This window comes from Pundamilia nyererei, unplaced genomic scaffold (assembly GCF_000239375.1).
Source record: "Pundamilia nyererei isolate P.nyererei 1_Seehausen unplaced genomic scaffold, PunNye1.0 scaffold00050, whole genome shotgun sequence".
NCBI classification, from domain to species: Eukaryota; Metazoa; Chordata; class Actinopteri; order Cichliformes; family Cichlidae; genus Pundamilia; species Pundamilia nyererei.
In genome coordinates, this window is record NW_005187451.1 from 3,268,638 (window position 1) to 3,280,122 (window position 11,485).

Below are 11,485 nucleotides of genomic sequence, written 5' to 3' on the forward strand. Positions count from 1 at the left end.
AAAGCACTGTATCGAACGGTTCAATATCGATACGAATATCGTTGCACCCCTAATATGTATATATGTATATATATGTGTATATATGTGTATATGTGTATATGTGTGTATATGTGTATATGTATATATGTGTATATGTATATATATATGTGTATATATATATATGTATATATGTATATATATGTATATATATATGAAAACCTGAACGCAGGACTGAATGAGAAGGCACAGACTAAATACACACAGGAGGCTAATGAGAGAAGTGGGAACACAGTGGAAGAGTAAAACTAAACACGATTAACACAGGAACACCGGACCTCTTCAAAATAAAACAGGAAACATAAGACGCAAACATGACAAACTGAACTAGACAACGTAAGACACAGACATGAAGCACATGAAGGGCAAAGGAGACTTAACATGGGTGGAAGACACAAGGGGAATCTAATAACAAAGCACTATAACAACCTAGGCATGATAAAAAATGAAGTTAGAAAACCTGAAGGGCTTAAACACAAACTAAAACTCAAAACGCTGGGTCAGAAGACCCAGGATCGTGACACTTTTCTTCTGTCCTCGGTCCAGAGGATACACTGAACAACTTCTTGCTAGTTTCCCTTAGCACTACAATGTTGCCAGTCATCTGGTAACTTTTCCTTACCCCCCAGTGCCTGTCTCAACGTCTTCCTGAACTCTGTCCAACAGTCTACTTCCACCACTGCTTTCACCCGAAGCTGGCTGGCTACGTTCTCCCCTGCTGCAGGCTTGCAGTCTCCTCTCTCTTTCAAATTGCACCTCGTGTATATGATGTAGTCCATCTGTGCACCTTCCTCTCTTCCTCTTCTTTCCATGCTAAAATCTACTATTATGTGTCCTTCTGTATTTCTGTCTTTAGCAGCATACTTGCCTAACATCACCTGTTCCCTTCAGCTACATGTCCACTGAAATCTGCTCAAATTACGTTTCCCTCTTCCTCGGGGGACACACTCTACCCCTTTATCTCTGCCAGCCGACAGCTGTGGGGTATAAATCATCCAATTTCCAGCTTCAAACACAACTCATGATGTTGTCCGACACTCTCTTTACCATTACAACATTAGTCAAGATCAGCCGTACACTATTTCTTTGTCTACGCCATGGTAGAAAAACCTGAACCCACCTCCAATGCCCATGTTCTCCTGTAGACACATATATCTACCTTCCTTCTTTCCTTCTAATCAGCCAGTCATAGTCCCTATGGTCCCTAATCTCACCTCCTCACTCCTGCCTCTCCTTCTGTCTTGTTGCCACCGAACACACCTTCCTCCTTTCCTCTTCCTTTGTCTTCGGCCAACATTAGCACAGTTTCCACCAGCATCCTGTTAGCCAACAACACTGGAGGTGGTCGTTGTTAACCCAGGCCCCGAACGATCCGGTATGGAAAGCTCATTCTTTGTGATCCGCATGTTTGATTTGGCCAAAATTTCCATCGGATCCCCTTCCTAATAAAACCCTCCTCATTTACCTGGACCGGCACTAGGAATGCACTGGCCTGTGACCCCGTGTGGCTGGGTACTCAGCGTCACATATTGACTTTGAGATGTTTTTCCTGTTCAAAACAATAGTAGAAGATCCATTAGATAACAACTGACATGGCAGCAAAGATGCAGTAATCAGTCTAAGCTCTGACTGAGCTTCAGTGTCTTAGAGTAACGCTGTATGCTGCTCAGGTGTGACACTCGGGACTGTGTGTTATAGCTGGGAACCATCACACTTGGGTAATTTTCCTCAAGTACTTACTGATTAGGTAAACTACCCAATACATGTCTGTGAAGGTTCTCAGTCATCCAGCTCATCGTAGTCTGAGGAGCTTGGAAAGAAAAGCGTCTGGACTTCTTTGAGTTACTTGAAGACGTTTCACCTCTCATCCAAGAAGCTTCTTCAGTTCTAAGGTCAAATGGTGGAGAGTCCCAGATTTAAACCCAGTGGGAGTTTCCCCCCACAGAGGGACGAAGGACCCCCTGATGATCCTCTACCTAATCACATGAGCCAAGGTGTGAAACCTGGCCCCACCCTATCATGTGATTTCCTGAGGTCAGATGGTCCAGGATGTGAGTGGGCGTCTGAGAAGGGATCTCAAAACTGGATTATAGATGGCAGACAGTTGGTGTCGTAAACCACCGCCTCTGTTCAAAGATGGTCGCTCCACTGACCTCAGGAAATCACATGATAGGGTGGAGCCAGGTTTCACAATGAGCTCACCCGAAACCCTGGCTGATTGTGACCCACACCCTCTACACACCTTGGCTCATGTGATTAGGTAGAGGATCATCAGGGGGTCCTTTGTCCCTCTGTGGGGGGAAACTCCCACTGGGTTTAAATCTGGGACTCTCCACCATCTGACCCTCGAACTGAAGAAGCTTCTCGGAGGTGAAACATCTTCAAGCAACTCGAAGAAGTCCAGACGCTTTTGTTTCCAAGCTCCTTAGACTACCCAATACGTGTGCTTACTGGTAAGGTTCAGTTACACTAAACAGATTATAATTTATTGACACTTACTGTGGTCCGTGTAAGCCAAACCCATCAAGTAGTTGTTGTTATTGTGCCATATAGTTACATTAATCCCTAACATAATGATGATCCAACATATGACTAACCACTCTGTGTTGATATAAATAATATTGTAATGTAACACAGTATACTCGCTCAAAGTCGCGGTTCAGAGTTGGTGGATTTTTCCTTATAATTAAATTCCCACAATTTGGCAGAAACTGCAAATATCTGTCATAATTTTTATGGCTTTTTTGTAGCAATATATAACTTTTCAGGCATTTTAATGCTTAATTAATAAGAGCAAAGAAATTCTTAAATAATTAAATAAATTATAAATTTAAAATATAAATAATTGTAAGTTTTAATTCATTTAAAATTCACAAAATAAGCACGAACATAAATTCAGCATCCATCCATCCATCCATCTTCTTCCACTTTATCCGGGGCCGGGTCGTGGGGGCAGCAGAGAAGCCCAGACCTCCTCCTCCCCTCCTCCAGCTTATCTGGGGGAACACCGAGGCGTTCCCAGGCCAGCCGAGAGATATAATCTCTCCAGCGTGTCCTGGGTCTGCCCCGGGGCCTCTCCTGTAAATTCAGCAAAATTTCCATATTAAAATTAGTACTATACACATTTTTAGGACTGTAGAGCGATCACAAAGGAACCATAGAGGAAAATGAGGAAACGCTGCTGTAGTCTGAGGCGGGTTGTTTCATTCATCTCTCCTTATTGCATCTTTGGCAGGTGGAGTCCAGCATTCCCACATTGGAAAAGTTTATCTTGAGTATTTTGTTGCGTGTTCTTGTGTTTTGATGGCACCCAAATGCATATTCAGGGTTTAAACGATAAAAACTGGCATTTATAGACATTTTTTGACCACATCCAAAATTTGTGTTTTTTCACTATTCGTGAGTGCTCGGCGAATGAGACCCTCACAGATTCTGTGGATCAACAGTATTACATGTACATGCAGTATTCGTTTGTAATTGAAGGATCAGGTTTTCCAGTCACAGTTTTAGATGTTGAAGAAACGAGCATCTATAAATATGCTGGACCTGAAGATCTAAGCAGCAGGCTTGTGGGGTTCTCCCAAGTTGAAGTGATGGGTAGCTGCTGATGGTGGTCTGAGGAGGAACAAATGACAAACTGATGACAGGATGTGATCTGCAGCAGTTCCAAGTCTTCAGGACTTCTGGACTTAAGCTTCTGCCAGTGTCTTGGTGCCAAATAACACAGCTCGCCTTTAGAGATCTTCCAGATTAGTGGGTGGGGGCTCATCTCTGTCTCATCTCTGATCTGAGTGCTCAAATGTTCTGTGTGATCATGAAAGAAAAAACATTGTGTAGTGCCACCTCCTTAAAAAAACGACACATCAATGCTCGAATCTGTATTATTCTGTATTTGTTCATTGCGATGCTTCATTAAAGCTCTGCTCTAAATAAAGGATACTTTTAAGTAATTAAAGAAACTCCACTGAACACATACTCCCTGCAGTTTTGCATCATTAGAGGGTTTTTTTGATAAAAATATGAAACTTCTGATTGTTACAATAAATGTCTTTCCTTATTTTGCTGAATTCCACTTCCTGTTTTTTCTGTCACAGAACGGACAAGTTGAAAGGGGACCAGCGGAGACCTCAAGAGCTGAACAACCTGCTGAACCACAGAGTCCTCACACGGCCCGAGATCCAGAACAACGAACGCAATCGAGAACCTGCGTGTCAACATTCCCTGTCGCAGGTCGACGACAAATGGCAAAAAGATGTTGTGAAACACAATGACCAGAGGGAGCAAGAGTACTACACCTTACAGCGGGAGGGAGAAAGGTACTCTCTGAAGAAAGAGGGCGTGAGCTACATGCTGCAGAAGGATGGAGATAGGTATCTCCTGCACAAGGATGGAGAAAAGTACCTCCTGAGAAAGGATGGGGAGAAATACTCGCTGCAGAAAGATGAAAAAGTGTACACCATTCACAGAGATCTGGAGAAGTGCGGCGTCCGTAAAACGGATGATAAACACGCGGTGACGCCGGCTGAGGAAAAGTACGCACCCTCCAAAGATGGGGAGAAGTATCTGCTCGCAAAAGACGGAGAAAAGTACGCGCTGCAGAAAGTATGCGACCGACACACGCTCCAGAAAGATGGAAAAAAGTGCCTCTCTCAAAAAGAGGTCAAGAGACAGCTGTCATTAAAGGAAACTGAAAGGTTCAGCACTATGAGGGAGAAGGATAATAAATATGGCACTATACAAGTTATGGACAAATACAACACTATGAAAGAAATTAAGAGATACAGCTCGTTTCGAGAGGGGGATAAATACGCGACTCTGAGGGACGCAGAGAAATGTGCTACGGTTTGTGATAAATACGGCTTTCAGAGAGATCCGAGCACCGACAGGGCTCTGACTAAAATCAACAGCATCAAGCTACAACCAGCCCAGGCTGCCGCCATCGCAGCTGCGGTGTCTGCGTCTCGCCAGAACCAGGCCAACATCAGCGCCCAGAAACCTGCACAGGTCAGTGGCTCAGGGTGTGGGACAGGCGAGCAGCAAAGGGACTGCAGCCCCACAGAGGTGGATGGCAACCTGGCCAGGGTTCCCGTAAAGTCTCCAGCTCCAGTCCAGGAGCCAGAAAAGGGTTTGTCCAGGACCAACTCCATTCAGCAGCTGGAGCACTGGGTCCACCCGCAAAGGAGAGGAATGGACGATAACCCAAAGAGGTGAGCAAAGCAACTTTTCATTCAGTACATTTAAAACTTTAACAAAGAGGGAGGAAAACATTCAAAATACAACATAAGTATAGGCATTGAACCAAACCTCAACATAGAGATTAGCTTCACACGGGATGTGGATGCAGCTCACTTTCTAGCTACTTATTTTAGAAGCTAATCTTTGTACATTCCAGGTGTAACACACTTCACTGCTGAATATACTTTTCTATTTTTCCATTTTGTGGGCTCCAAAGGACTAAATGATTGTGTCGAACTGGGAGTGTTATTTCTAGATCGTAAAGATCAAAGCTCTTAGTGTTTGTCATGCGGTGAATGGCCAGTGACTTTTTCCCACCATCAAGTGCGGGATCTACCAAGATGCTCTGTCCCCACTGCTGTTCTGCATAGGCCTGAACCCCCTCAGTGAGATCATTAGCAAGACTGGCTACGGATACCGACTACGGAAAGCAGCAATCTTGAGCCACCTCCTGTACATGGATGACATCGAGCTGTATGCCAAGAGTGAACGAGACATCGATTCACTGATCCACACTACCAGGCTATACAGCAATGACATCGGGATGTCGTTCGGACTGGAGAAGTGTAGTCGGATGGTAACAAAGAGAGGGAAGGTAGTCAGAACTGAGGGGATTGAATCTACTTAGCACTTTTAATTCTTATTCTTATTTTTATTTTTATATCTATTTAAGCGTTTATGACAGCATGTTTGCACTAAACACCGCAGCAATTTCCTAATGTTGTAAACCTGCTCAACATTTGGCAATAAAACCCTTTCTGATTCTGATTCTGAACTACCAGAAGGCAACATTGCAGACATAGAGTACTTGGGGATCCCACAGACAAATGGGAACCATGAAGAGGCCACTAGGAAAGCTGCAACCATCTATCAACACCTACACCCTGCCTGTGATCAGGTACCCTGCTGGGATAGTAAGTTGGCCAAAGGAGGAGATAGAAGCCACTGACATGAAGACAAGAAAGCTCCTGACGATGCATGGAGGGTTTCAGGGGTCCATCACAGCAGGCAAGACCCCAGGCTGTGTAAAGATGCCCCAGAGACAATCCAGCACATAACAGCAGGGTGCAAGATGCTAGCAGCAGGGCATACATGGAACGCCATAACCAAGTGGCCGGCATAGTGTACAGGAACATCTGTGCGAGTATAACCTGGAAGTCCCGAGGTCAAAGTGGGAGATGCCCCCGAGGGTGGTGGAGAATGACCGAGCTAAGATCCTGTGGGACTTCCAGATACAGACGGACAAAATGGTGGTGGCTAACCAACCGGACATAGTGGTGGTAGAGAAGCAGAAGAAGACGGCCGTAGTGATCGATGTAGCGGTTCCCAATGACAGCAACATCAGGAAGAAGGAACACGAGAAGCTGGAGAAGTACCAAGAGCTCAGAGAAGAGCTCGAGAGGATGAGGAGGGTGAAGGTAATGGCGGTCCCCGTGGTAATCTGAGCACTCAATGACTCCCAAGCTAGGTGATGGAGAGAGACGCAGATATAGAGATGGTTCCCTGATTGTAAGTTTTTGCTTGCTTTTTTTGTTTTGTTTAGCCTGTCTTTTCTGGCAGCTTTTGCAATCAGAATTGTAATCAGTAATTTTCCAAGATGAGCTCTACAAATTCACTACAGGCTCCTGTTGTTCACGTGTTATTTTTATCTGTTTATGTATTCATTTCTATCAGTCTTATTTATATTATTACAGTTATGTCTAAGCTGACAGGCGGGAGGTAAAAAAGGAGAAAATACAATAACAGGATAGAGCATGAATACAAAAGCAGTTGATCGCCAACTGCTGGACTTGTAATGGTGACATTATGTTTAGTTTAACTGTTTAATGTTTTGTTGTACAGAAGAGCTTTCTTCCTTTCTACCATGTCATAGTGCTGGGATGGATTCAGGATCAAATTGATCTGTTGTGCATGTGTTCAGTTTGGAGGTTTTCCTAAATGGATTTATCGAGTTAAGGACTGAACAGTAATGTTTAGATAACCTTCTGTGCGCTCACATATTGTGCTGACATATTCTTCCATCCTGACCTTCTTCAGCGTTTCCCTTAGTTGTTTTTAAGGACCATACAGTTGTTTGTAAATTCGAATTAGGAGGAGGCCATTTACCTGGAAAGGGAAAGACCATCTCTGAATGGAGGAGGGGCCTAAGGGTCCATCTGTCACCACCTTACAATGCTGTGATTGCAGCCATTCCCCAACTCTCTGTGAATGGGACTCATGGTTATTGATCAGTGGTTGCTGATCAATGGTCATGCATATTAATGATCATAAACTGACCTCCCAGCCCATTGTTCATCAGTGCTGCTGGTTTGAGTCGTCGTCCTGGTTATAAGGTTGGAAACCTGCCGTCAGCTGGACTGAAGACGTCACCTGATGATGAAGAAACGTTTCTCAGGGCTGGACTGGCCTACGGGCATGCCGGGCATTTGCCCGGTGGGCTGCTCGTCATTTTTCGTTTTTATGGGCCGATGGGGTTTTATTTCTTTTCTTTTTAATGGTATAAATGAAAGGTGGTGGATTGGCCAGTTGGTCATGATCGACTCTGGGCTGGACCAATTACAGCCGAGGAGGTCGAACTTTAAAGTTGAGGTGAAAAGGAACACGATTTGTGCCGTACTACTTCAGCTAGAAAGTTGCTAATTCAATCATGAAACTGATCAATGATCAGCTGATCGGCTTTTCTCTGCGCCAGAAACAGGAAACCAGCGGAGGTCGGGCTAAACAACAGCAGCACGTTTAGGCTTGATCAGCTGTTGTTAGAATTGATTTAATATTAATTTCTAGTATCAGCTGATGTTTGCTGGAGCCACAGCTGTAAAGCTGCTGGTCATGATGTCGGTTTGGATATGTGGTGAGAGGGAAACATGAAGATGAAACCAGGAGATGTCCTTACTGAATCATCAGAGCTGAACAGGTGATGGAGAAACAGGTTTACCTTTTAGGTGACATGAATGAGTTGAAGTTATGAACTGTTTCTGAGAGACGAATAACACCAGGATCCTTTTCTAAGTAGCTGACAGCTGGTAACTGTGCAGGGGCGGATCTAGCAAAGTGTTGCCAGGGGGGCAGGTAGGGCATTAACAGGGAGAGGGGGGCACAAAGAAATACTTTTCTTTCTTATTCTCATTTAAAATGTCTCGCTTTTAACAAATAATTATCTGAATCTTACAACCAAAGTTTTAATCTGATTAAAATGTGTAGAAATCCATTATTGTATTCAGTAAATATTAAGCCTAGTATATATCCTAGTAAGTTATAGTATCCTTTCCTTTGGGAAGGTATCATCTGTGCAGTCTGTAATTCTGCTGAAGAAAGATGTTGAATCTATTTAATTACTGGAGAAAAATAATAGATTTCTGTGCATTTGCTTTATAAGTGCATTAAATTAAAAACGTTTTGTCAATTAAGCATCTTGAGGCCGAGGGTGGGGGAGTGGTTCCCTACTTTTTTCTTTTCTGTTTTTTGCTGGGAGTTGGCAACCCTATTAGTGAGGTATATGTAATTATAAATTAGGTTGTTTTATATTTTTTCTAAGTACTGTTTAGAATAGCAGAATAGGGAGGATGGTGTAGGTTTAAGTTTATTATAAAGGCTTTATGGCTTTTCCTATAATACCATGGTGGGCCGGTCACTAGTCAAAATGCTGATTTTTTTGTCCCAGTCCAGCCCTGATGTTTCTCCCACTGAAAACGTCCAGATGAACAGATGTTACTGTACATCCAGCACTTTAGTAACAGGTGTCACGAAGTTGACATTTCAGACATGTCAGAAGCTCTGACTTCTTTTGCCGTCTCTCCAAACACTGAATCCAGATACCGAGTGAAGGCCAGCACTCCAGCCTTCCCTGCAGTAGGGACAAACTAAAAGAGCTATATGCATTTTTTTTCTTATTTTCCAGTGTTACATCGTACCAGACTTTACCGAGAAACATGCCCAGCCACCGTACCCAGATTGTACCCCGCTACCCTCAGGGGTACCGCACGCTGCCCCGCAACAGCATGATGAGGCCCGAAAGCATTTGCAGTGTGGCAGGCTCGGTATATGACCGGGCCCTCCATCCAGCCTGCACGTCTGCTGTTAGCACAACAGAGAAGAGAAAATCAATGAGGGATGACACAATGTGGCAGCTCTATGAGTGGCAGCAGAGGCAGGCCTTCTCCAGGCAAAGTCTGGCTCAGCCAGCAGGTACACCTTTACAAATAACATCGATTTCTTTTCTGAAGTTGTATAAATGGTACCTATGCCTTTTCTATATTAGTACCCTATGTTTCTTTTTCTTGTTGTTCCCATAAGACTTGTTAGAAAGAACACATGACACAGATGGGCTGCAGCAGACCATGACAGACAGTAACCATCTGTCAGAGAGGATGTGACTGTGAGGTTGTGAGATGCCTTATTGACAAGTCCATGTTGTCTAAAACAGTATTTCTTTTCTTTAACAAAATGTATGTCATTTAATCAGATGAGCATTTTTTTAGCTAAGAAACATGAGTGGCCCTAAAAAACTTTAAAGAGGAACCTCTTGGATGATGTGATGCCTTACGTCCTGTTGGGCAGTTTCAATCATGGCCTGAATGATGGTTGTGCCAAACATGTTTGCTTTTCCAAGAGCAGCTCTGTAGACTCCCTGCATCCTGTCTGCCCTGGATAAGCTGCTCCAGTTGTATAAGCGTTAAATGTTCTGGTAAGCCAACAGTGACACGTTCTCCTGTGTTGTTGTTTGTGCTTCCAGGTGTGGGTCATTACGGCACGCTGCCCAGCATTAAGACCATGGGCAACATCTCCCAACATGCCGTGGCGCACTCCATTCCCACTTCCCCATCTCATGGCTCTCTGGCTCTGTACAGCACATTCTCCCCTTCTCGTCAGCAGGTTGCTCAAAATCATAGTAGCTCCCACTCTGAGGTTTCTTCGCCCATATTGAGGGGGGACGTGACTCTTGATCGCCGGCACAGGACACACCTTGCGAAGGTAACGGTCATGGCACAGGAATTTCATTTAAATATTAAGCTTTCATCATGCAGGACGTTCAATACAAAACAAAGGTATACCAAAATCCAATGCTCTGGGGTGTGGCTGCTAAACTGTAGCAGAGGCTACTTGGTTTAAACAGTAATAAGTACATGAAGAGTGAAGCTGTTTTGCTCGGTCCATTCTTGGCATTAACGTGGACTGGCTTTAGGGTGTTCCTGAAGAGATGGTAGGTATAAGCAGCACTACAGGAGCATTAACAAACCATATGACCGGTATGACTCGGACAGAGAGATACATAAACAGGGCTGTGAAAGCTGAAAGGCAGGAGGAAAAAATCAGAAAGAAAAAGGAAAGCGGGAGAAAATGCATGTGTGTTTGTCATGAAATGTGCTTGATAGAGAGGGTGAGAAGCTCCAGCTCTTCTGGGGAAATAACAAGACATTCCCAAGCCAGCCAAGAGATGTAATTTTTGTAGCATGTCATGGGTGTGTCCCAGAGCTTCCTCCCAGTGGGATATGCCTGGAAAACCTCACGTAGGAGGCCCTCAGGAGTCATCCTTGTCAGATGCCTGAACCACTTCAGCTGGCTTCTTCTGATATGGAGGAATATAAAGATGTTTTGATTTCAGAAATATACAAGAGAAAAGAGGAGCGACCAAAACCTTTGGAAAAACTGAAAAGCTCACGTCTGACGTTTGTCAACATGTACAGTTTACAGGGGTTTCATACAGCTGAGCAAATATCTCATAGCTATATGTGACAGAGAGTAGGAACACTGCCTTAAGTGAATGTGATGAACTCTGTCCTCTTCTAGTACGGATACACAGCTGATCGACGATCCATTGCAGTTGGCATCCCATCTCAGACTATCACTCCACAGTCTCTGCAGGGCAAGACGGTAAGCAGCACCATGACATTCACCGTGTGCTCCGCCTCCACTGTTAAAGAAGAGTGACATCTGTGCTTTGGTTTGATCAACTATAAAATGTTGATGGTTAAACATTTTGCACTGGTTTCTACACAGTGGTGTGTTGTTTTATTTTAATGGGTGCCAGTCACATCGAGTCTTTGTACATCACACCATAAATAGCAACCAAATGAAGAGCTCACTGGCGAGTAAGCCTCCGGTAAAGTCATTAGGTCAACGACAGCCACATTTCCAGGAACTTCATTTTTTAATGTCCAGCAGAACGTGTGTGAGTGAGCGCGTGTTTGTGTGTGTTTGTGTGTGTTTGTGTGTG

General features: G+C 44.1%; 1 protein-coding gene across 4 annotated transcripts in view; it reads left to right on the forward strand.

Moving 5' to 3' along the window:
- Positions 1 to 11,485, forward strand: part of LOC102196053 (pleckstrin homology domain-containing family A member 5) — a 160,467-nt gene that overhangs the window by 105,639 nt on the left and 43,343 nt on the right. For all 4 annotated transcript variants that reach the window (XM_005733217.2, XM_005733219.2, XM_005733218.2 and 1 more), the window contains 4 exons: positions 4,131 to 5,243; positions 9,170 to 9,456; positions 10,004 to 10,242; positions 11,059 to 11,142. In XM_005733217.2, coding sequence (XP_005733274.1) covers positions 4,131 to 5,243; positions 9,170 to 9,456; positions 10,004 to 10,242; positions 11,059 to 11,142 — 1,723 coding nt within the window. The remainder of the gene's footprint in view (positions 1 to 4,130; positions 5,244 to 9,169; positions 9,457 to 10,003; positions 10,243 to 11,058; positions 11,143 to 11,485) is intronic.